General features: G+C 39.6%; 3 protein-coding genes across 3 annotated transcripts in view; all 3 read right to left on the reverse strand.

Moving 5' to 3' along the window:
- The window catches only part of LOC102207623 (eukaryotic translation initiation factor 3 subunit H), a 59,215-nt gene extending 55,400 nt beyond the window's left edge, over positions 1 to 3,815 (reverse strand). The window contains exon 1 of the mRNA XM_005743159.2: positions 3,642 to 3,815. Within this exon, the coding sequence (XP_005743216.1) occupies positions 3,642 to 3,743 (102 nt within the window). The 5' untranslated portion in view covers positions 3,744 to 3,815. The remainder of the gene's footprint in view (positions 1 to 3,641) is intronic.
- A 1,992-nt stretch (positions 3,816 to 5,807) lies between these two features.
- On the reverse strand, positions 5,808 to 13,362 carry LOC102207898 (double-strand-break repair protein rad21 homolog). The gene is made up of 14 exons (XM_005743160.2): positions 13,238 to 13,362; positions 11,713 to 11,903; positions 11,417 to 11,546; positions 11,142 to 11,241; positions 10,539 to 10,645; positions 10,144 to 10,341; positions 9,881 to 10,006; positions 9,659 to 9,784; positions 8,274 to 8,497; positions 7,552 to 7,705; positions 7,259 to 7,404; positions 6,679 to 6,858; positions 6,401 to 6,484; positions 5,808 to 6,095 (listed from the first exon to the last, which is right to left on the reverse strand). Exons 2-14 carry the CDS (start codon positions 11,854 to 11,856, stop codon positions 5,904 to 5,906), a joined length of 1,911 nt encoding a protein of 636 aa, XP_005743217.1. The 5' UTR covers positions 11,857 to 11,903; positions 13,238 to 13,362; the 3' UTR covers positions 5,808 to 5,903.
- A 2,843-nt stretch (positions 13,363 to 16,205) lies between these two features.
- The window catches only part of LOC102208178 (exostosin-1b-like), a 42,911-nt gene continuing 33,407 nt past the window's right edge, over positions 16,206 to 25,709 (reverse strand). Inside the window, exons 4-11 of the mRNA XM_005743161.2 lie at positions 25,551 to 25,670; positions 22,981 to 23,113; positions 22,434 to 22,552; positions 21,424 to 21,519; positions 20,116 to 20,205; positions 19,755 to 19,915; positions 19,490 to 19,661; positions 16,206 to 19,200 (exon numbers count right to left, since the gene is read on the reverse strand). Coding sequence (XP_005743218.1) covers positions 19,015 to 19,200; positions 19,490 to 19,661; positions 19,755 to 19,915; positions 20,116 to 20,205; positions 21,424 to 21,519; positions 22,434 to 22,552; positions 22,981 to 23,113; positions 25,551 to 25,670 — 1,077 coding nt within the window. The 3' untranslated portion in view covers positions 16,206 to 19,014. The remainder of the gene's footprint in view (positions 19,201 to 19,489; positions 19,662 to 19,754; positions 19,916 to 20,115; positions 20,206 to 21,423; positions 21,520 to 22,433; positions 22,553 to 22,980; positions 23,114 to 25,550; positions 25,671 to 25,709) is intronic.

The raw sequence follows: 25,709 nt of genomic DNA on the forward strand, positions 1-25,709 counted from the left end.
CTGCAAAATATTTGACAGAGAAAATACTTTTGTGTGGCAGGAGTCGTCTGTTGGGTTAAGCCACGGATGAAGACCACGGCAGATTCCCACTTCATCTGCCAGCTTTCGCCTGCTGGCGTGGTGAGATCTTTCTCAAACATGTTTGATTTTGCTAGGCCAAGTCTGGCGTGTAATGTGAAGTAGTCCAAGACTGATGTATAGCAGCCACTGACTCTGGCAACAACCGATGGGAGCAGCTGTAGCAATGTGGGGAGACAAATAATCCAAAAAATTTACTAAAAGGAAAGTACAGAGGTCAGAGCAATACAGCTAATTTATAGTGAGGATATTTATGCATATCATGCGTCCTGTCTGCCGCACAGTCTATCAAGATAGCAGCCTGGTCTAAACCAGTGCACAGTTTCATGTTTGAGACACCTCATCTGAAACCATAATACACCTTAGTCATTTTTAATTTATTTATTTTTAATCTAATTTAAGATCAAAGTCTAGCCATTAATTCCCTTGACATGTAGTATTTTCATTGCTAGGAGAATAATCTGCCATGATTGAGGAATTCACAGCATATCCAGCAAAACATATGATTAACTGCTTATCCAGGGTTTCCCCACAGAGGTCCCGCCCCAATAATATCTGGCTATCTACCCATTTCACCTTTTTTTTTCCTGCCCAAAAGAATGACGCAATCCACTAGCAATTTCCTAACGAGCAATTTCCTCAGTCTTATTTTGAAAGTTCGGTTGCTAAACAGCTACTCCCCTTCCCATCTTGTGTTTCCTTCCTGGCATACTCACCAGTCGCTCTCATGGCTCTCAGAGTCTCTCATCCCACGGTCAGATTGAGTCCAGCTTTGCCATCTTGGACTGCCGCTGGCAACAATAGTCCTTGTTCTGCTCTGAGGATCTGCTGCGAGCTGGAGGGCCACTCTAACCATAACCTGCAGCCGGTTTAGGACTGGTTCATGTGCTGCTCCATCAAGGCTGCGGAGCAGAACAGGGACCACCGTAGCCAGCTGCTCCCCAGGATGGTTTAGTTGGCATCCAACAGTGGGGTAAGAGACTCATTGGAGAGGCAGCTAATTACTGGTCTGTTAGTTATTTGTCACAAAGGGATCCTGCAACTAATTAGCAGTGGATAAAGTTTATATTATAATATTTACTATATTAGGTATAGATGTGCCTCCTTTCACACACACACTCATGTGTGCACAGCCACCTACTACCACAAACGGGAGTATCACTGTTATCTATTACTATTTTATTGACATTAGCCTCCCTGTTTAGGGTTTTATTCATATTTCAAACTCATCCTTTTCTCTCCCTTCGCACATCTAAAGCACTCGGTGGTGAAACATGGCTGGACTAATGTTTTTTAAAGATGTGACTGAACAACAAGCAGTAGCCACCGTGACCAACAGTGCTCGGCAAAAGGCTGCACTCCTCCGACCTCTCAGCAAGGTAACCAACTCAACTGTGGAACAGTGAGCTGCTTGAAATCTGATTATTGTTGACCGAGTCTTCTTTTTTTTACTTCACATTTCAACAATGCAAGTTTGTTTGACCTGAGCAGCCGCACTGGATGCAGTCATGCTTTATTTTTGCTCAAGTACCTGCTCAGCCAGTGCTTCAGCGAGTGTATCAAGGAACTCTGAATGTCAAATTAAAATAAATAGCATGTAAACATGACGTATAGCTTCTGTGCTATGTAGAAGAATATATGTAAAGCTATGATTCTGCATTGGATAGCAAGTCATCTCCTGTGTGCATGGCAGCAGATCTGTACTACATTATTATATGACACCTCCCTGTCAAGCACAGGCTCAAGAACCTGAGGCTTATCTAAAAACCCCAGGGGGGGCAGAAGGGACTGTTCTTGCTGAGAGTGGAAAATGACTGTTACATGAAATGTTAAGATTAATTTTACTTTGTTTTTTCCCTTCCTTTCAAGTCAGTGAGACCGTCAAATCACGGTGCCAAAATATCCTGCACAAAGCGCTCTGACTTTTCCTTAATTCGTGGTACAAGAATAAGACGCGTGTCTGACGTGCATCGAGGCTTCTTCTCAACAGAGGCAATTGTGTGATCTCAGTAGGTGTTTAATGGAACCCACTGCAGTGCTGCTCTCCACTTCTGTGGCAACATCAGTGACTGAAACCTCTTCAAAAGCAAGGAAACAATTCAGTTCTACTACACAACAGCAGTGATGCTGTCTACGGGCAAGCCTCCAGCTAAACCTCTGACAGGCGTGTCATGACGCAACACGACAGCAACAGCTGCATATCAATGCATTCAGGTGAAGCGCATTTCATAACGCCACCTGAAATAGACACCCTTCCTTCAGCAGTCTCCATTCAAATGAGGCTGCACACCAAGCTCTTCCTGACTGTTTTTAATTTAAGTGTTGCGATTAAAATGTTTGGCTGATAAAGCCGAGAAAAGGAATTAAGAAAATCTCATTAAGGGTCTAAATAATACACATGGAGGTGAAATATTCAGATTTGAAATTAGAGCCTAGGACTCTGGGGCACCTTTAATGAGCAAGATAAAAGGAAGGCAGCAGCTGGCAAGTTTAAGTCTTGGTACTGCGTTCAGGAACACTGGGAAAAAAAGAAGGAAAAAAAAGAGCTGCTTTGTGTCCAGTGCCACTCAGGGCAGGAGGGAGGGAGAACGTCAGCAAAGCAAGTTTGTCCTCTGCTGTTTCTGCAGAGGTACTACAGGACAGGAAAGGGGCCATGGATTGTTTCAAGTCCAGTTTGAACATGTTCCACTATTTACCTGTTAATGAACAGTCGCAAGAGCTTACTAACAAGTCAGCGAGGAAGTAAATTTTGTGTCCAAAGTACACACAATAGCCACACAAACCAGCACACTGTTACAATACATGTGCCCAAGAACCCTAGGTCTGAACAAATCTGAAACAAAGGCCTCTAGCTGTGTATGTTACGGGAGACAATAGCATCACCAGGTCCCAACAGGAAAGGCAGAACAGTAACTTGTTAGTTTTTGTGCTGCAGAGGCAGAATAGTGGGAAAATGAATTTATTTACTGTGTTTTGTTAACCTAGCCACAAGAGATTTAACATCATCTAAAGCAAATTCTGCTTCAGAAGACTCACTTAACAAGGGCCTAATTTAATCAAGACAATAGGATCTGTTGGAAGGCACACAGGCCTTCTGTGGGTCTATAACAAAGGTCAGATTTGCCAGTGAAGGTACTGTTATCTGTCACAATAAACACAGCTAGCAAATGCAACCTCTAAAACACTTTACATCGTAAAAAAAAAAAAATCAGCACCGGCAATAACACAATTCTGATACTCGGGGAAGTCCTGGTGCAAAAAACAAACACCCCTTTCGTTTAATGAAACCTACACACCGGCTAACAAAAAGACGATTGTTATTAGCATGTTATTAGTCTGCTAGTAAGTTTGGAATCTCTAAACAGAAATTTTTTTTCATTTGTTTACCAAAAACTGAATAACAAGGCTCCATGCACGTTTTATCCCTTTAAACAGAACCAGAAAGGGCCTCGAACTATCTCTCCGCCATGATGATGCTCACACTGTAACGCACACATCTGCTAACAACCGTTTTCTCTGCCGCTCGTTAGAAGCTGGTAACACAGACCCACACTAACACTTACCAGTCCCTCAATCTGGATCTGCTTTACGGGAGAGTCCAAAGTGCCGCTAGTAGAAGCCATCGCTGTGCTGGATACTGAGCTGGACTCCTTACGCGATGCCATCTATGTTTCGCTCCACGCGGAAAAAGGAAGGAAAGTGCTCGGCGACGGACGTTTCCGGTGATGATACGCCCGTTTTCCTGTCCGTGTAGAAACAAAGGCTGAGAATCCGATCTACTTCTCGTCTAGAAGTTCCAGTTGAAGTTGTTGGGGTTTTTTTATTTAGCGCAACGGAGTTGTAAAATAATACTTTTCTACAAGTGCCCTAACATGATATATGCTGACAACCGCCGCTACAAAATAAAATGAAGGAGCAATCCCCATACAGTTGTGGTCAGAAGTTCACATGCACTCATGATGTGCATGATCTACATGGTGCTTTGGGGCTTTTAACGCTGTCTTTGAACTGTTCTTTTTCTTTGATTGTACAGTCTACTAATGACTTTAAAGAAAAAAAAAACCCCACATAGGTATAAACACAGGGTCACAAACACGTGTGTGTGTGTATATATATATATATATATAGAGAGAGAGAGAGAGAGAGAGAGAGAGAGAGATTAGAATGTTTTAGGGCGTTCAGGAACACCCATGAACCATCAAAGCTTAAGCCCGCCATGAAATGGAAACTATCCAGTTTTACATCACCACGAAGTAAGAGGTTGTCAACTAAGAAACAAGTCCCTGCTCTAAAATCGGTGGAGAAGTAAAGGTGAGGTTTTCAATCCTAAAAACACTCTACCAGCTATCAAGCATGGTGGTGGTAGCAACGTGATATGGAGCTATTTTGCTAGCACTGTTATATTGCATTGCACAATGCAGATGTAATAGTGAATAAAGAGGACTAGTGAACAGCTAAATGGTTAGTAGCCATTTCAATAGGAAAATCCCCAAAACACACCAAATCTGATTAAAAGATACAGCAATCTAACATTAAGGTTATAGAAAGGCCTCCCCAAAGCCATTCCTGAGTTCAAATAAACTCTACCAATCCTGCAAAGAGGACTGGTCAAATATCCTTCCAAAATTATGCCAGAAGCTTGTTCAAAAGGTTGAGCTTGCTAACAGCTAGCTAACACACACACGCTTGTGCATACAAGTTTGACACAGTTTACATTCAAGATAACCCCAAATACATTAAAACTTTTGAACCATTTTTTTAAGTCATTAAAGATGTTTACTATACAATTGTTCCAACCTTTTAATGATTTTCCTTACCAAGTTTAAAACCATTAAAGGCCCTACATTTCCATGACATCTATGCCCACAATGTCATCTATGTAACAACTGTAACATTTAGTATTTTTGATCCCAGTCTCTGGTTTTTGCATTTCAGTGCTTTCTTTACATGGTCAAGCAACAAGAAAAAACTCAAAGCAGAAATGAGCCTTTGAATTTAAGGTGAATCAATACTCTCCTGTTAGTAATCAAAGTACTTAAAACACTTTATTTCAAATCTTTACAGATGTATCACAACTAGAAGTTACCCAAAGACTAAAAAGGTGGGATAATGAACTTAACTGTAACAAGGACATTACCTAGTTATATAATGCAAAGAGGTGAATAAGCATAAACTTAAAAAGGTACAAAAAAGAAATTTACATGAAACTTAATCGACAAACTTCCTGAATTATACATCTGATACGTGATATTTAATGCCAGGTAAGATCGACCAATTTTTTTTAAAAAACAGATTAAACATTTTGTTTTTCAAAGAACAAGTGCAACAAGGAGAGGATGGGAAAGGTCACACTTCTGAGCAATAAAACAGTACCTTTGCAGAACATGGACAGTCATTACAGGATGTTTTATTGAAAAGTACACTGGGGGGCTTTATCTAAAATCTGCAATATTTCAGTTGAAACAGGGGCAATGATACAAAACTCAAGGAATAAGCAGACAATAGAAATTTAACTTAAAAGTTTACAAATTGGTGACTGAAAAATGTTGCTTTATAAATATTCTGTTAAACATTCTTCCTCGCTCCATTTGAACCAAGAATACTGCATGATTCAATCTGTAGTACAGTAAAATCTGTTATTTTAAAAAGTTTCCAACGCATTCGCGCCTAATCCCTCCCCCCTTTCCCCAGGGAAGAAGAAGGAAAAAAAAAAAAAGAGCGGGGGGGGGGGGGGGGCATCAGGAAAACACAAAATAAAAAGGAAAATAGTTCAGAATCAAAAATGTATGCCTGTTGCAAGCAGTGTTTGTTGGTTCTTCCAATGTCTAAATAAGGTGGAATTTTGGTCCAGCTGTGGCGATGATGTCGCTGTAGGGCTCAGACTGGGTCACTTCGATGGCTTGCTGCTTCTTCAAGACGAGGAAACTGTAAAACTTGGCGGCTGCCTGCTTCCTGTTGTTGTTCCGGCACAAGTCCAGCAGACTAACAGACTGTGCACCAGTCTTAGCCATAACGCGCTATGAGACAAAAGCATTAAATAGATGTATGATCAAACATAACACAACTTTGAGATGATTCTCACTGTTGAGGTCAACTTGTGAGGAAAAGTTCTTAAAAGACTACCATGTTTCAAATTTAAATCCATACCATGGATTAAATCCATCCAAACCATGTTGCAAGTAAAGTACAAAGGTTAGTTGTTGTTGTTTTTTTTAAAGCACTCTGTGAACTGCCCAAAGCCTTTTCATTATTACTTGCTAACAGGCTTAGTTATTTAAATTCCATTTTCAGAAATGTGTAAGCACCATAACAGCTTTCTTACCTGGAGACCATGCAGCATCTGTTGGGTTCTCTTGTTCCATCTCTTCTCTTCCTGATCTTGATCTCCACCCTGCCCTTCCTCTTCCTAAAGTACAAAACAACAAACAAAAAAAAAAAGAAAACAATGATTAGCATCAACTGGTCCAGACATGTATAGCCACACAGACAGAAAAACTACTTCTCTTGATTGGGAACTTTGGACAAATTGGCAACACTGTCAACTACAAATTCTCCAGTTTTGCATGTAAATAAATAAAAGAATGGGCTATTTCCACTCACCTCCTCTTCATCGCTTTCATCCTTCTTGTCTTTTTCCTTCTCCCCAAGAAGGTTGAGTTCAGGGACAAGGTCTGTGAGGTTGAGACTACTCTCCTCTGGGGGCAATTCCACCTGAGGCATGTCTAACCTCTGAGGCACGACTGAGCGGTCAGCCAACTGCTGCGGCTCCAAGGGAACCATCTAAAAAAGGAAAGAAAGCAGAAAACATCAAAATCAGGACCGAGTTAATACAAAATGCAGTAACCTGAAATGTTTTATTTCTACAACTGGACCCATTTTGATGTTTCAACAGATTCAAAACAACTTCATCTGTTGGAACCTTTCTATTAAATAACATTTAACACGAATGTGACCCTAACCAGGTGAAATCTTTAAGCCTGGTCTAGGAAAACACTGTTTAAGAACTGAAAATCTAACAAGAATCAGCTGTCCATTATATACATTTTAGATACAAACAACAGCACATTGTTATACGCAATGCAAAGGTAAACTAGACATCTGTAATTTTGCTGATTTTACAGCATAAATAATTTTTATTTATTTATTTAATTAAAAAAAAAAAAAGGAAATAGATATTCACAGGAAGGGTGCCGTCTTTGTCAAGAGCCTTGCGTTTGACTGCACGTGGGGTGGAGGGAGGGGGCATGACAGTTTCATCCAAGGCCGTTCTGCTGCCCTCCATTGCAGAGGCTGCCAGTATGCTGGGCTCCTCCATGATAGGCTGGTCTGAGGGACACAAAGAAAGAGATTCATTGAAAGTAATAACAACTGTCGAGGTGAACACCACCTTATTTGATGAAATATGGTCTCCCTTCTGAGGCTTTAACACAACTAACGACATGATCTCCTCTCGTCATTTCCAGCAGGACTTACCAGTAACATCTCTGTGCTGAGTTAAGACCTCGTCTCTAGGCACCTCTGGGTTCTCCAGTTCTTTGAGGAACTCATCCAGACTGTCTGCTTCGCCTCCCTTCCTCCTCTTCCTCAGCTCATCTGGCACCAGAGGTGTCAGGCAACGTGTGAACATCTGGTATCAGATATGTAAAAGTAAAAAAAAACAAAAAAACAACAACAACAACAACTTGTGAGAGGGGCGGGTGTTACTTTTTTTTTTACACATTTAAAAACCACTATATGACAAGTTAGTATTAAAACAAAAATGCAGAACTGTTGGGAGGACTTATGTGAGACAAAAGGAAATTGTCCTAAATTATGCATCGACACATTTTCTATTTAGTATTCAGAAGCAGTAACGTCAGTGTTAAAGGACAGGGAAAGAGGCAAAAACAATCACTTCCTCCACCTCCTGCTCCTTCAATGCTCTCATTTTAAATCCCACAATCTGAACAGAATGCCAATGAAAAAATACTATGTTATAAATCTACTCCATCTCCTCTCCCTTTCCATTACACAGCAACTGAGGCTGACCTACTTGGAGAATTGGACTGCTGTTGTGAAAGCGGTGATAAGCACACCAAAGTGCTAATATTCCTTAGCAGTGATTTCAGACAGGCAGCTGAAAGTCTGTGTTAGTTCTCAATGTGTGTGCGCATTTACCCACAAATACATGAATATTTATCACAAGCATTTGTTACCTTGAGCAGCCTGGCATTCCAGAGGGGCTGAGCAGGCAGAGAGAAGAGCTTCTCCACTCCTCCAGTTTCCTTCCACATCATAAGCTTCTTAGTGGGAGGGGCAAGGTCCAGGGTGGTGACAATATCTGAGTAGTCAGACAGTTGGGCTCTGATGGTCTTGCTGTCCAACTCCTTCACGCTGTCCACAATCAGTTTCCTTTTACGCTTGGCCTTGGTCTCTTTAACTGAAAAGAAACAAGAAAAAAAAAAAGTTCACAATGGTTATTTCACCATAACTACCCTACAACTAAAATTACAATTTTAACCTCCTAGGACCTGGCGTCCACATTATGTGGACATCACATTTTGGGTTATTTAGACCAAAATACTCAATTTTGCGCTACAAGCACCTGATATCCACTTACGAGGACATTATACTGCTGCTGTTCTATCAAAATTTTAAACGAATATCCTCATATGTGGGTCTCATTTTTCTTAGAAACAAAAATTAAGTTAAAAAAAAAAAAAAATCTGGTAATTCTTTGTTTTTACATTCATCGAGTCCCAATATGCCCAAATATCAAAGAGAAATTAAAAATGCATGCGATGGAAGAGTTCGGGTCTTAGGAGATTAAATTATTACGATAAGTGCTTAATGATGTTAAAGCTGTGTCTACAGAGAAGTTAGCAGTTTTTTCCCTATGTTTGTTACACCAAGCAAACATGGTTCTGTTGTAATCACTCCAGCTGTATACACAAATGGCACATTTAATTCATTTGTACTTTAAGCCCGTAAATACAGCCTGCACTGTATTTTCATGCTTCCACTCTATATAGCCCATTATTACCCAGAGAGTAAGAATGTATTACACTAAGCATGTTTATTGGAAGTGAGGACATTATCTTCCTATCAAACCTGTGTACACCTGCAACTATGTGGCTTATCCTGCAAAATATAGACAAGTAAAACTAAAAGTTAATTGCTCTGAGCAAATTATATATCAATATTACAGAAATTTAAGCCTTTCTTCAGTCCTATTAATTTGCAGCACTGCCTTCAAATTTCTCAGTACAACTAGAGACATTAAATAGAAAAGCTATCACAGCACTAAAGAAAAAGTGTAATGTTATTAACTTTATCTGTAGTTGGTTTTAATTTTGTGGCTACTTGGTGCTTATTGCCATAAACTAATCACTTTTAAGCATTTAAAATTGCAGAGCGAGTGTGTTTATGCAGCATTGACTATAGAGGCCCTTTTTTTTTTTATGGAGCGCAATTTAAAAAAAAAGAAAAAAAAGAAGAGTAAAACTGCAATGCTACAAAAGAATAATAAATAAAGAATTCAATTCAATTTTTTCTCCTCTTTAATGCAGCCTTTCATCTCAACAAAAGAGCGGGGACTTACCAGTGATATCAATGGGCTCCAGGGCAAAGGCCTCCTCCTCATTGTGAACCAGAGTGGTCTGTTCTGTCTGGTCAGCCATGGCAGGCAGGGGCTCTGGTGGACCTGAGTCTGGGCTGTCTGGGCCCGCTGGACACACGCATCAAAAGAGGCAATATGGTCACTTATAAAGGCACACAACTGAGGAGTTTTATCACCATAGTTTCTACAATTTTGTTTACTTACGTGACTGGAGGTTGTCAAAGTCATCCTCATCATCACCATGATCTGGAGGCATCATGACACTTTCTGTAATAGCTGGAGGATCGTCAAAGATACCGCCGCCGTCTTCAGAGCTCAGCAGTTTGTCAACTAAGAAATAATACATTTAGCGTTATCATGTTATCATATCTCACAGAACAAGAATTGTTTGCCAAGTATGAGAATGATGTAGCAATGATGATGATGCGGTCACCAGATCCCAATGTGTAAACAAATATGCTTCTCACCCAGCATCCCCCCGTCACTGTTGCCCATGGAGCCGTCCCCAAAGTCATCATACTCCATGTGGTTGGATTTGTCAGGAAGATTAGCTGGACCAGGTTCAGCCTCAAGCAACAGGTTAGAAGCCGTCGCACCATGTATTATATCCTCCTCAAATGTGCTGGCATCACGCATCATCTCTCGGTCGTCCATGCCAAAGTCAGCTGAGGAGTACAGCAGATATTATAAAATATACACCACATTTCTCATTACACAGAAATGAATTAAACATTTCAAACCCCAATGGATAACAAAGACATAATTAGTAAATCTAAATTTGCCAAGTGTGGTGACCATTACCATGGTTGGGTTGTGCGATGTGTGTGTGTGTGTACACATGAGGACATAAATAATGACCTACCAAAGTCATTGTCTTGCAAGAGGCTCAGGTTGCCAACATCTTCCCTCATGGTGATCTCCTCTACTCTGCTCTGGTTCAGGGTGAACTGCTGAGCAACATCTATGTCACTATTTGAAGAAGAAAGCAAACAAAGGTATTAGAGATGAGTCAAACAGTTGCCTATGACGTTATTATAAAGCCTCCATGTCAGCCCATCACTGAAACTCAATATACTTGTTGTTAATTGCAGTATTTATTTATTTATTCATTTATTTACAATACAACTTGCAGAACTACATTTTTCTATGTAGTATACAGAATTTTATTAGATACAATAGCCCATGTTGGTCTTTGTCACCACTGTTTGAATCACCAAATAGCTGCTCTTATTTACAAAGTTTTCATCTTTCTGTTATTGAACAATCTGTGTAATGATAGCAATTGTGCAATGAGATGGGCTTCACTGACAATAAAAATGGTTGATGAAAGCAAAAATTGGGGGCATGCGTTGCTGTCATACTTAACACCAAGGACTGAAAACACAGACCTTACACTGCATCCTACAAATGACAAAAGTATTTGGTAGAAATTACAAAATAAGAGTCGTTTACATAGTTGACTTACTCCAGATCTGGAAGTGGCTGGTCAAAATCATGGAATTCTTCAGGTAAGGTGATAGCATTGTACGCTGCCTCTCTGTTTTCCTCAGGTAGATCCACTACACCTGAACACAGACAAGCAGCAACGTAGTTTTAAAACACACAACTTTGTATGTGGTTCTTATTTATGAGGTGTAGCACAATGGATCAAAGTCAGTACCACAGCAATGGGCTGGAAAATGTTTTTATTTGTTTGGGGAAAACGGATCAAAACTTCAAGAAACAGAAAAAAGACCTTACCTGGTCTAAAAGCCATTTTGATCTTGATGAAAGCTTCATTACAGTCAGCAAGCAGATATTTGGCCTTCCTGTGGTAAATTCTCACCACCCCAAGGAGCAAGTGGCCTGATGTACGCAATGCCATCTTCACCTAAAAAACAAAAGTGCCCAAAATGCTCAAAGAAAATAAATTTTTACAGGGTTATTTGTCCTGTTTTAGTATTTCACCAGCTCAAGATCAAAACAAGCATAGAAAGTGGACTAAAAAGTCTACAGTAGAACCACCAGAATACCTGAGACTATTTTTGTTGTGTTACCTTGGGTGAGATGATGCTCTCCACACTGCTCTCGAGGTTGCATTCAAACACATGGGCCTTGGTCAGCTTTTTGTCCCAATGGGCCGCCAGCCAGATCTTGGCCAGCGGCCCACGTTTGCTGAGGACAAAGTGGGCGTAGAACATTGCCCTGCTTCTCCTGGGTCACACGCTCACCCTGTGGTATAATTTACCTGTAAACATAATAAAGTAGTAAAAAAAAAAAAAGTCAAGACAAAAGCATTACCATCCCTTAGGATTTGTGGAAAAACAATGCATCTTTTGCCCTACTTCAACAATACAATCCTCAACACTTTTGACTGTTCTTGATGTGGGATTAAGAGTCAAATCTACTTTTTGAAAAAGTCGAAGAAAACACCACTGGATAGTTGCACACAATTATTACTTAGTAATACGCTGCAACTATCATTTGTTCAGAAATATGCTGAATGTTTAAGCCAAAATAAAACCTATTGCTTAATTACATATAACCTTGATGTTCCAACAAAACAAGCCATTACAAATAAAACGGATGGACACTCATGCAGATTGTGGAATAGAGATCCAAAATTTAACCAGGCCACCAAGCCGGAGTTGGGCAACAAGTCGCATGAGTCGTTAAGACACTACCCCATATTTTAAATAATAATGCCATCAGAATGCTTCTATTTAATAAACAGCGGTCTATTGTATCTCAAATTAACATTTTGAGACAACTTCGAAAGCCGCCGCTCATATTAAGCAGGGGGCTTGCTAGCTGGATTTACCGAGGCTACTTCATACTTCATCCAATTGAGCTCCCTCGAAACACTTCGTATACTTTTTTTCTTACAAATAAATTAAAGTTATGAAACTTTAATTGTTACTTACTGCTGGTAAGATACTAACTACACATAGAAAGTGAGATTCGAACGTTATCAAAACATGCGCCGTGACTTCATTCAAGTTCCGCCTATTTCCAACTCTCCGAGGCAAACACTGTAAATCCACATGTCTATCTGTGGAAAGTCTCACTTTGGCGGCGCTTAACTTCAATAATACGACAAAGTTTTACATTTCCAAAATGCAATAATTAACTAGAAAAGCCCCACGCGTCTTTGAACACGCACTTCAGACAGTTTAACACGTTAAAAGCGCCAAAGAGTGGTCTGCGCCAGCAAATAGCCGGCGCCATCAAGTGGGATGAACTAAATTAGCCAGCAGCTAACTACAAAAGAAGCAGTGAGCAGCTTCGCGGTGAAGCAGAAAATGTGGATCAAACTGAATTAACTTAATTTGAGCAAAACCACAAATTTTATAAAATGGCAAGAACACAAACGAAGCACGTGAGGGGGGGGGAAGTGAAGCGCACAGGAACAAGGCGCCCATACTTTTTCCCTCTACACTAGCACAATACTATCGCTAACTGCTGGCTAACGGCTTCTTTTACACTGAAGGCCGCAGTGAATAAACTCACACATGCATGCTTACTTCCTATTGTAAAATACACAAAACTGCGCCCAAATATTTCCGCTGCAAACACACTTACCGACAGTATCCCCTCTTGAGCGAAACCCCAATGATTAAGTTATTTCTCCCAGCAAATTCTTCCCTGTTGTACTCATTAAAACAGCCAAGATGGCGCCAGTCGCCTTCCTCCCGCTCACCGCTGTCCTTTTAAAATCGACAGGATGTTTACAGTCAAAAATGGCGAAGGAGGAGTCTGCTAAGAAGAGTGATACTAACAGACAGCCTGCTGTGAACGGCAGCGGAGGATAGAAGGCGCTGTTGCACAGAGATCGCCAAGGTAATTTTAAATTCTGAAATATATATCGCGTATGTATTATTAAAATTCCAACAACAACAACCACAATAATACATATTAATAATCTTTTTTAGGACTTGCTAAGGCGACTGAGCTAATCAAGGTTATGTTAAAGACTATGTAAAGAGCAAAAAATGATCGGTTGTATTCACATGGGATGGTAACACTCAAACAATGTCAATCCTTCTAACAGTATCCTTAGTGGGCAGTGAAGTGGTCCTCCATGCAGTCCATAAACCATTTTAGACACAGAGATGAGGAACATGGCTAACAGACTGACTCATCTACAATCAAATTACAAAATGCACTAAGAGGATTTGTCTCATAGGCTACAGCATCTGTTGCATTAGAACTGCTGCCAGCTGAACATGTTTGTAATTTAGCAGCAGCAGCAAAGCTCTGTATCACTATATGAGGGAGATATCAGAGGAATTACTCTGTTAAATTCGTTGTTAAAGAACTGATTCATAACAATATTATTAGTCATCTTCAGTGAACATCAAATCCTAACAAGACAGTATGAAGTCACAAGGTCTGTTTATGCACCACAATCACATAATGCCGCCACATTCCTCGTGCATTCAGTCAATGTGATCTAGGCCAGATTACATTGGGGGCAAAAATACATAAAAAGTGAATATATTTCAAAACTGGATGGAGGTGTTTGAATGGATTACATCACTAATTTATGGGGACATCGTATGAAGTTTTAGAAAATGGTCTATGACCCATTTTAACACATTTTACTCCAGAGCCGCGTCTGGATCGCAACACAGTTTTGAGCTTCCATCTGTTAAACAAGATAATATTATCTAGATGATTGCTGTCTGCAGCTATGATGTGACGGATACGCCTTAATAGCTTTAGAGAAAGCAGCCACTTCTCTGTTGATGCTTTCCTGCTTTAGACGAGCTCCTATGTTTGATGTACAAGGTTTGAGTCAAAGCCTGAATGCATCTGATTATCTACATCTAAAAAACAGAAGTATATTATTATCTGCAAAGCTCTATTTAAGTTGAAAAAAAAACCCACTTAGGCTGTACTGCATTCTTATATGCAGAGATATGCAGAGACTTGCAGAAAAGGATGAAGCTAAAAACAGCTGGAGATTTTTATCTAGGCAAATACTTAGGACTTGTATTCCTTTAATCCTGTGAAATTAATTGATTCTGGTTATTAGAGCAATAATGTCCCTAATCTAAATGTATTCAATTAAGTCACCACAGGGAGCACCATCAACTCTTCTGTAACGTAACTGCCTGTTAGAAGTCCTGTATGGCATTCAGATGAGCTGCAGATGTACTCTTCAAACTCTAAATGACTTATTCCTCACGTGCTTAGTTTTCTTTAAATATATGCATTTGCATAGACTAGATATCATCTACTTTTTTTTTTATATTATGGATAAAGACAGTTAAGTGTTTTATACCACTTGCAATAGAAGTGTAACAGAAAAGCAAATGTGCTCCCTCAATATAGTTCAAAATGCACAATGACTCTCAGGATTTTATCCCAAAAGGCAGCATGGAAGAAACATGAAATCCTTTATAATGAATTGTTTTTAGTTGCAGTGTTTGAAGTAAAGTAAGGCAAACAGACACCATGACTATATAAATTCCCATATCCCAAGAGATCTATATTGGCACTACAGAAAATAATATGTCTTATGACTTCAAATGCAGCAGAGATAGAGAGAGAAAAAAAGAAGCCCTTTCTTCTCTTTCTGAAGCTTGAGTGTGTCCTCAATCATTTCTCTTAGCATGGCATAATGCTATCTGATAGGGAGTGGCATTTCTCAGATTTGGCCCTGAGTCACAGTGCTTAATCCGACAGCAGGGAATTGTCCTGCCTGCCAAAACTGAGACCCATCACCACAGCAGATACACATCTCATCACCAGGATTAAGGAAAGTTGAACTGATTTGCAGAACATTAAAAAATAAAAAAAAAATAAAAAATTACAAGAATACTTTTGGCATTGGATAGCATCCCCAAGGCGCTGTGGAGAAACTCCAGCGGTATCATCTCTGTAGTTTCCCACTTCAGTTTATCTAAAACTACACATTTTCAGCAACGCATCTAAATCATTTCTTTCTGAATTGGACCACACCGTGGATGTGGACCTGGTGTGAGTGTCCAAATGGTGTTCTTTTTGGTGTGACATGATAATTCATCCTGACTGGGCATTAGTCCAGCTTTTTCCAACTGCAGATCTTTTTTTGCTTTGAGTTTTGCCCAGTTGAGTTTGTGTGTGCGTGCGTGCGTGCGTGCGAGTGTATTGGAGGGAAGCAATCTTTCCTGTAGCTGTTGCTCCAGCTGAGTTGGCAGCACTCATGCACCATGGGATCATCCTGGATAGATGCTGTTATTTATGCAGCGTGTCTAAACCAATCATCCTGACACAGATTTATGTAAACACTGCAGTTTCTTGGCATAGGATGAAATTCACACAAGCACAAGAAGGAAGCTGGAAGCATTATTCAGTTTGGCTCTCCTTTAGTGTGCACAGTACACAAAATATGTTTTGGGAGCCTAAAAATGGGTTGTGGGCAGGTCAAACAGGAAAAGGGAACAGAGCAAAAAAAAGGGTATCCGGATCGCAGCCAAACAAAATTCCAACTTTAGTTTCAAAGTAACGAAAATTAAAACCAAAAACCACACAAAGAAAACCGTAAACTTATATCAAACATTTTATTAGATTTTTTTTTCTCGCCCCTGATTTGTTTTTATAAAATTCATTTTACAAAATTCAGAATTTTCCACTATCTTTCCAGCTTAATCTCTATAAAATTAGGTCTGCAGTTACAGAAGAGAGTGAAGGAAGCAGGCAGAGATTCATTCAGGTCACAATCCTGTCAGATGAATACCGCGTGTGAAAATTTACAGTATGTGTATTACATGTACTACTAACGCTATGACAACTGGGAAGGAGGAGGATTTTCGGGGGAATTCGCAAGTACAGTAATACAAGGCAGTATGCGTGTCAGGATGAGTTCAAGAAGACATTGAAAAATGATGCTATTACAGAAAAGGCAGGAATGTTTGTATCAGATGTGTGGTTATAGCATTCCAGTGTTGAACAATATCATTTAGGCAGCCACTATGAGTTACTGGATTTTGATAAAGGAAAAAAACACTACGAAGCAAAAGGCAGATGAGGAAAACTTTAAACTCGTGACAGTATTTCTTCTGAAGGCACATCAATATGTAACCTCTCGCCCTCTCAGATATTAACACAAGGGCACAGAAAAGAAAAAGATAGAGAAAATGTCACCTTATATATATTGCACCGAGTTTATTTCAGAAATGCAATTCTGTTTTTTGTTTTTTTTAAATTTACTGTCAAGCTGATAGCACATTCTCTGAAGTGAAAAATACCATGCAGCACCCTCATCTTTGGACTTCCCCTTCCCTTTTCTCACATTCCCATATAGACAGAAAAAACACACCTGCTGGACCAAATAAATATGAGAAGGCGAATGGAGTTCTTCATATGAGAAAGGGAAATGGAAAAAAACTAATGCTTGTATTGGCACATACAAAGGGCCGAGGAGCTTATCAAACTAATCATATGCTTGATCTTCTTTAAAAAAAAAAACTAACAGAAACAAACAAAACAAATTATTAAAGGATGTACAGGGGTTAAGGGGTTAGAGTTCTAAAGAATTGCATTACATTTTGCCTGGATGATGCAGTGATTCAAAAACACATGCCCCATTCTAAAAACCATCACGTGACAACGTTTTAGATAAAATGATATGACATATAAACCAAAAAACAAATGCTGCTAATGGGATCCAACAAGCAGAAATTGTTTAATAAAGAAGCAGAAAATCCCGATTTCTTCTTGACAGTCAGCATATATTACTGCAGAAAATTAGATATGTCTCTCAGATTTAGAAGACTAATATATGTAGCAGAGACCGGGAGATAATTTACCAGACTGACGTACTGAATTGTGGAAAATACTTTCCAGTGTCTTTGTTTTGGATTACACTTGTTAAATGCGGGGTACGCACAGTGTCATAATGCCAATCTGAGGGCAAGTTTAAATCTGTAATTATCAGTGAGGTTTTTGATTGTGTGTATTCTTTAAAAGGAACATTGAGAATAATCCCTTACTACAGGATCTCCAGGACATTCCCCAAGCTGAACATTTCTACCCAGTTAGAAATAATGCAAATGCTCGGTGCAAATGTTTGTCAGCCGCGTCCTAATTATTTATTCTAAGTGAGGAAAAGTGGTAGTCTCTTCAGTATCATTTTTAAATTAGATAAAGGGTTTAAATGATTTATGAGGATTTAGGCATATATATAAATCTTGCCAAAACGTTTTTCTTTCTTGCCTTTTCACAGTGGTGTGTGTTGGCTCAGTTTGCTAAGCCTGTTCTAACAAAGGCAAAGCTGTATTGTTCTAGCCAAAACACATGTACAAGTATCCTAGCTTGTTATTTAAGAAGACTTTTTTCTAAAAAGCTCTCAGGGAAGTACAGTCTTGGATTCAATGAGAGATTTCTATCCCTGCATTTGCAAATCTAGTTGTGTAAGTTGGCTTTAACACCATTATAATTATACCATGAGAATGTAATCAGAATAGCACATGACAAGACTCAGATTTTTTCTTTTTTTTGCTCATATGAACGAAAGCATGAATGAAAGAGCTACAACAAAATATATAAAAGCTGACTAGGAAGATTTTACTCCACGTTCCATGATTTCATTTACACAGAAAATAACAAATGACGGGGGAAACCAACAAAATAAGATAAAACTGACAGCAGCAAGATCAAAGTGCTCATTCTGCACCATGTCTTTTTCGGAGATTCCCAGATCCCAACGGCATCAGATAAAACTGTGAGGCACTGTGAATGTCAGATCAACGACCGCAACTCAATTCTGTGGTCGCGGCTTTGTTTCCTCTCTTAACCCACTCTAAACTATTGGTTTTAAGACAATACAGAAAGAGTAGTGCTGGCCGTTCATCCACTGTATAAAAAAATAGCTAAACACAATCCAAAATAGTGTTATCCTCTTCATAATTATCAGTAATATTCTATCAGCAAAAACTTCCAGAATCCTGTGCATAGTGTACAGACCAGACCTGTCTCTTTCAGCAGGGTTGAAAGTGGTTTGCCACTGACGGGATACTGAAGCAGCAAGCTGTGAATTCAGACTCCAAGACCGCTTTGCTTCAAGGTCGAGAACCTTTAGCTCCTTCAGGTGAGCTTCAGCAGGTGGTAGTCAGTGTAAATAGTGGGACTCTTGTGGTCAGGTCTCTCCAGTACACATTACAGTAGGTCAGAAAGGAGACACGGAGGAAGTACCAAGAACAAAAAAAAGACACAGCCGCATCTGTTCCAGTTTCTTTTTCCCCAGTTCCAAACCCCATTTGCTTCTCTACTGATCCATCCATGCAACTCTGAAAAGGCTGTGCGCATCTCTGTATGGTCGCCCCCCTCGCTCTTTCTTTGTAGTGTCCAGAGAACGGGGGGGCTCAGGAAGGTTATAGCCTCTCTATGTCCCTGTACTTTTTCCGCAGTATGGACACCTGGTCTTTGAACAGGACTGGGTCCAGCCTCATTTGAGAATGGATCAGGGGCATGGTGCCAAACCAGTTGGCAAACTTGTTCATGCAGGTCTGACGCTGGGCAAAATGGTCCGGGTCAGCCCAACGAGATGCTCGGGAGCTCTGTGGATGGAAGGTTTGAAAGGTGCGAGAGACACAGACAGTGGCAGAGGGTAAGAGATCAACAAAATAAATGATTCATCACCAATGACAGTGACCTTTCTGAGGCTATATTGCAAGAATACAAATTTAAATTCAGGTTTACAAATGACGACTGTTTTGTTTTGTTCCTTGACAGGAGGGATTTAGTGGAACTAAAGGCTATCAGAGCATAAAACACTTAACTGTGGATGATAATAAACAAATCCACAAAACCATCAACACAATTTAAGAAAAAAAAAAAAAGCCCCACCTGTCCCATCATGGTTTCCTTGTATTGTTTCTTCTGGGTGACCTTGATAGGTGGCAGTTTAGTCACCAACGACACCAAAAAATTCATGAGAATGTCCTCACAGTTGGACATCTGGTCAACCATGATCTTCAGACTGGCTGGAAGGTAGGTGGTGTACAAGTCGTGGTAGTATCTAAACAGGAAGTTTGACAGAGTGACTGATTATAATAAAAGGAGAAACTGTGTAAGCTCTGGACTAAATGGAATCGGAGATGAGTGACAGTACTTGTGATAGATAGCAGCCCCGGTCAGCACCATGGAGTAGTCATTGGTCCATTTAGATGTGTAACCCCACCGCTCTTTGTTGCTGTCCCAGAAGTGGCTACGGGCCGGGTAACCAACAATGCGGTCTGGGAAACTCTGCCACACTGTGAAGGCAAAGTCAACCTGGATCGAGATCACAGAGAAACAAAGTGAGACGGGCAGAAAACACAGCACATGAGGACAGGAGAACAGATGATTCCAGAGAAGTGTACCAACAGCATAGAGAGAGAGAGATGATAAATAGAAAATGACTAGCTCGAACTTGGGCCACTTTTGGTCTTAAATGAAAACACAGTACAAGTGAAGTATGATGACAATCTGACCTCTGTAGTGGAAAGCACCGTGTCCTCGTCCAGACTGAGTACAGCATCGGTGGGGATAGTGTTGTAGGGCAGAAAGCGGCTGCTTATCACCTGGTGTGATTTGGAAAACACAAGCAAATGTGACTGGGCGAGAGAAAAGAACAAACAGCTTTACTGTGCAGCTGATTACCAAATGACACTGTATGAATTAGCCTCATATGAGCACAAGTGAGGTGCATGTGCTTAACAGACGGCACCAACAGTCAGTGTCTTTCATGTCTCTTTGTGCTACAGAGCTGTTCATCTTACAGAGACAGTGACAGTACAAACACACCGTGTTAATGAGGAGCTTAAAAACACAGATCAGGATCCATAAGTAGAAGAGTGCTTTTCCCTACAGTCTCTCATATATCTCTCTAAATATAGTTAAAAATAACTATTTTATTAAGTGATCATAAGGACTAAAAAATAAAAATGTGTCTAGACTTCTAAATGTCACTTTTAATCAAAGTGTAGAATGTGGGTTTTTAATCACTGTCAGCAACAACCTTGTTGGCCACACTGGCATTCGACCCACGGGGCTTTAGTTGAATAAATACCTGCAAGTTTCTTATACACTACAAGTTTCATTTTGCTTGGAAACATGTTTACAGGATAAATACTGATAAACCTCCTTGAATCAAGCTCCAAGAAGTGAGAGAGAAAGACACAACGTTCCAGCGCCATGTCTGAAAAGCACTTATGCTTAAAATTTAAGTCTTTTTCATTATTTCTGAGACCTAAATGATAAATCCAACATTTTTGTATCGAATACCCAGTAAATATAAAATAGGTTTAGATATTGAACCTATAGCTGACACACTCTAGCATCCTCCTGCATTAGGGAGGCTGTGGTCTTAGATTAGTAAGTGTTGAAAGCATAAAAGGTATCACAGGGCATGCAGTAAACAGTAAATTAAAAAGGACCCAAAGGCTGTACTTGTTAGAAATTCACCTGTGCCGTCTGCACTGATTCCCACTAATAGAATTCACTCATGCAGCCCAGGTTGAGCTTTAGTGATTCTTCCGAGAAGAATGGGGAAAAAAGAAAATAGGTGTACTTCCGCTTAAACTAAGCACCAAGTAAAGGTATGAATGCTTATGTAACATTTCAGTGGTTAATTTTAAATTAAACACACACATAACTGCAAAAACTGTTTTTGTTTTGACATTGTTGAATACTGTGTGCAGTCCAATAAATACATTTTATTCAGTTTAAGAAGATTTGTGAAATAAAACCAAATGTGGACAACTTGCGTAATATGACACATACACGCCTAAGGTTTTTACCTTGCTTTCTCCTTCTATTACAGTAACAGGGACTGATGTGGCAGGCCAGCGGTGCTTGGCAGGAAGAGGCTTTTCACAGTTCCACAAAACTATCACCTGCACAAAGAGGGGAAAAAAGTATGGATTAAAGATAAACACCATGAAGAAGACCTCATTTTAATTTCAAAACCATCTCTTTACTAGCTTTGTAGAAGACAACAGCATCTTCATGAAACTGCATATCTATTTTCAGAACTGTCACACCACCTACACGACAGTGATGTGTCATTACTGTAAATGCTGAAACAAAATGTACTGACATTTAGCTGTACAGTTCCGTATGAGTACACATTTCTAGTGAATTTGCAAAAGGTCGAAATAATGGATAATGTGAACCCAATATTCACTGAAAAAGGCGACAGGATTGAATGAACACACCGAAACCCGTGCTGCAAAACACAGCACAGACACATAGTAGTTAAAACACTGCCACCATTAATATCTTAAACAGCTCTGTGTCTGAATTTCAACAGTATTTAAGCACAACTTTCACGTCAGCAGAACAGCTGTACATTACATAGTTCTACTGCTAATGGCTTCTTATATTTCCTACAGTGTGCATTACCAGAGTATAAAAGGATCCGGAGAGAGTGGAGTGTTGGGGTGGATGTGTTGTGGCAGGAATGTTGCAAATGCAAATGATTTGGACAGCCTCCCTTCATCTCTCCAGCATGAATAAAATACTGCAGTTCAAAAGCAGCTTTAAACCAACAGCCACACTTTGGTGATACGATAAACCTGAGCAATGACATAGCAGCAGACCTCCCTTTCCTACCAAAGCGGCTTTGCTTGTGTGGGTTGTCCGGAAAATGTCTTTAAATAATGCTTTGGAAACTTTCTGCATTTTAGGATGCAAAACATTTAAATTAACTGACAGAAGGAAATCACATCAGCGTCACGGAATAACCTCTGTGGATCGGGTGTGTCTGAGCATAGCTGTGTGTACGTGTGTGTGTTGGGTTTTTATTGACCTGGGCACAGTACTGGGATTTGGCCACAGCGACAAGTAACTTCATGACCGGCTGGGACTGGGAGACCAGTGGAGTGACCACATGAATGATCGCTGTAAACTTAGAAGGTGGCTTAATACCTAGAAGGCAAAAAAACAAACAAAAAACAGGACACACAATTTAAAAAAAAAAACAACCTTTTTCTTCTTACACATCTACTTCAAGCTGTGTGGATGCATAGCTGAACAGGTCTAATTAGGTCTGTAAAGGAAAGGAAGCCAGTTAACCAAATCCCAGTGTCAACAACAAGCCAAATATCTGGCCAATTAACACAAATTAGCACAAACACAACATGGCAAGTGTAACTGATGTGCTTCTCTGACAAATCATAAAATAATAAATATGCATTACATAACTTGTCCGTGATTTACATATTAGTTTACAAGCACTTAACACCTGTCACACACCACCTGTTTCTGTGTTGTGCCATAAATAAAACCAGTCTAACCAAGCCTGGGGTCTCTCAGTAATGTTGTTTCTATACTGCATGCATGATTGATTAACTGACCCAGCTCAGCGTAGTAGAAGGGAAAGTCTCTCAGGGAGGTGGAGTACTGAGGCAAGGTGAAAAGACCTCCAGGAAGACTGTTCCACATGAGGTTACTTCTTGAGGTGTGCAGCAGCACCCGGTCCTGAATTATCTACAAGAATAGGAGAGGGGAGTGGGGGGGTGGGGCAAGATCACATTTTTCAGTAAATTTGTAATTTGATCATAAATAAAATCACAACAGTGCTTTTCCTGAGTTATTTCAAGACAAAGAAACTTCTCACTGTTCTCACAAGGACTGAGGAAATAGAGTTGTGCGTCGAGATTGTGCATGTCCAATCCAACATGCTGCTTGGGACTGAGTGCAGACACAGATCCTCTGGCACTTCTCAAAATTAACAACTGAAATTACGAGTCACTTCAAATAAACAAGGATCCTGCAGAATACAAATGAGGGGCTTTTTGTCTTCATCTTGTTGTGCCTTCTAATAAACGTCCTTTCATTCTGTTATTTGAATCTCTTTTAGGGTTTTTGTTGACTAATTTTTGGCTGTGCTTTGTAATTTCTCATCTTTCAGTTTCCCAGTTATATAAATGAATTTCAGGTTTTCATCGGTATATTTTATATATGTGTAAACAAATGACAGAGTTGGATTTAGACTAGAATTGACAGTGACCGATCTATTTTGAGAAATTGAGATGATATGAATCTGTGAAAACAGACATCAGTTCAAAACGCTGAAATCCGATGTTGTAAGATCCTCACACAGTAAAAGCCTTTATGCACCAGATGCATAAACATCGTGTGAATGTTTCATGCATTAAAAATATTTCTCAGACCAAACACATAATTTCGCTGGACGAATTTGCAGCACTTATTTTTTTCAAGACAAGCTCAATTTTTTTAGAATTTTTAAATCCAAATAGAGATCTGATCATTCAGTCCACTGCATTTGACATCAAGTGTGTTTGAAGCTCAAAATGTGCACTGGTACCAAATATAGAAATGGTAAAATAATATTTTACCTCACTGACATCATTAATATTGAGTAACAGCAGTTGTGACATAGCTTTAACTCAAACCATGAAATTCTCCCTGTTGTCGTGATCTTGTGAGAACTGAATGAACCCAGTTTTCCCCCTTTTATTTTTAGGAAAACATTACGATGCTTGATTTTGTTTTCCTTTTTTCTTCTTCCTTTAAAAAAAAAAAAAAAACTAAAATAAATAAATTTAAATAAATCGTTTAAGAACGATTTTTAAAAAAAAATCAGAATGTCATGACAGTTTTTCGCAATGGACTCTCTGTAACGAAATTAAAAGTCATGTTTAGTTATTTAGTCCAATATTACATTCTGTGTGCTTGTAAGCTTTACAAGCCCAAGCATCACCTGTTCCCACTGACATTCCCAGATGACTCCTAGACATTAAGAGGATATCCTAATAGAAATGTTATGTGTCCTCAGTAGTTATGGTGCAGCTACAGATCACAACAAACCCTGTTTATTTCTAGCAGAATACATGTGGTGATAAACGTGATTGTTCAGGTTCACTTTTACCTTGTTTATGGCAAAATATCAAGAATCCCCAGATAATGGTAGCTCGCTAAAAGAGTGCATCAGGAGTCAAAACATAGCTAATTTGGTGTTGCACTGTGGGATATGTCGGTACAGGGTTAACATGCTGAGTGTAAACAGATCGAACATCAGCTTCTCGGGGTTGTAACTTTAGCCCGCTGACACGGAAAAGCCATCTCTGCCTTCTAATGCTCTGACTTACTTACTCTTGGTATGAAATGTCTGTAAAGTTATACGAGCATAACTATTATTGATGTGAATTGCAGTCAGCCATAAGACTGACTGCATGTTATGGAAAACAGCTGTAACATGATCTTCTTCACCTGCCATTCAGATAGTTTTTCAGTCACTTAGAGGTCACCTTCATTTGTTGTCATAAAATAGTGTCAGGTAAATTTATAGACACAAATATTTAACCATGTAAACAGAGGATGAGTTTAAAGAAAAAAAATCCTCACTTCCACAGCTTTACAATATCCTTTTTGCTTTTTTTCTCGCCTCTTTATCCTTTTTCCATTCTTTACCGCTCTCATCTTTGTCTGTTTGTAACTCTAGCCCAAGAGCAGCGTGATAGGCTGCTATTCACCGGGAAGCCTACAGATAAATGGAGTCTGACAGGAACAAACTACTGACATGATTGATAGCCAAGCCACAGCGATACGCAGCCTCAAAACATGACAGCAGTGCTTAACAATATATATCACTCCTCTTGGTTTTCAATGTGGTTTTGAGCATTTTCATTGTACTAGTGCTACTACACAGTCTGTACTGATAATACGTCACCACAAAGTCGATAAGAATAATGAAAAGAATTGAATCATTCCTAAATGATAAGACAACTAATAGATTTATAATTTAACTGTATTTTTTTATGCTTTTATTTATGCACAAATACAGAAGTGAAAAATACTAACACAGTAGTGAGGTTTTAAAATATGACAAATAATACACAGCACTTTTACGCCTGTATATAGCGACACACATGTAAAGAGTTGTATGTAGGTGTGTATGTACCTCCAGTGTGGTCAGTACTATCTTCTCCACAGAGTTGAAATAAGCCTCCCACAGGAACTGTGTCTGCTGTCTCAGAGAGAGGATCTTATCTTGGTGGATGGAGCGCACTGTTGAAGGGATCTAGGGAACAGGTAAGATATGCAAGAACATTTATTGTAA

Source organism: Pundamilia nyererei, unplaced genomic scaffold (genome assembly GCF_000239375.1).
Source record: "Pundamilia nyererei isolate P.nyererei 1_Seehausen unplaced genomic scaffold, PunNye1.0 scaffold00128, whole genome shotgun sequence".
NCBI classification, from domain to species: domain Eukaryota; kingdom Metazoa; phylum Chordata; class Actinopteri; order Cichliformes; family Cichlidae; genus Pundamilia; species Pundamilia nyererei.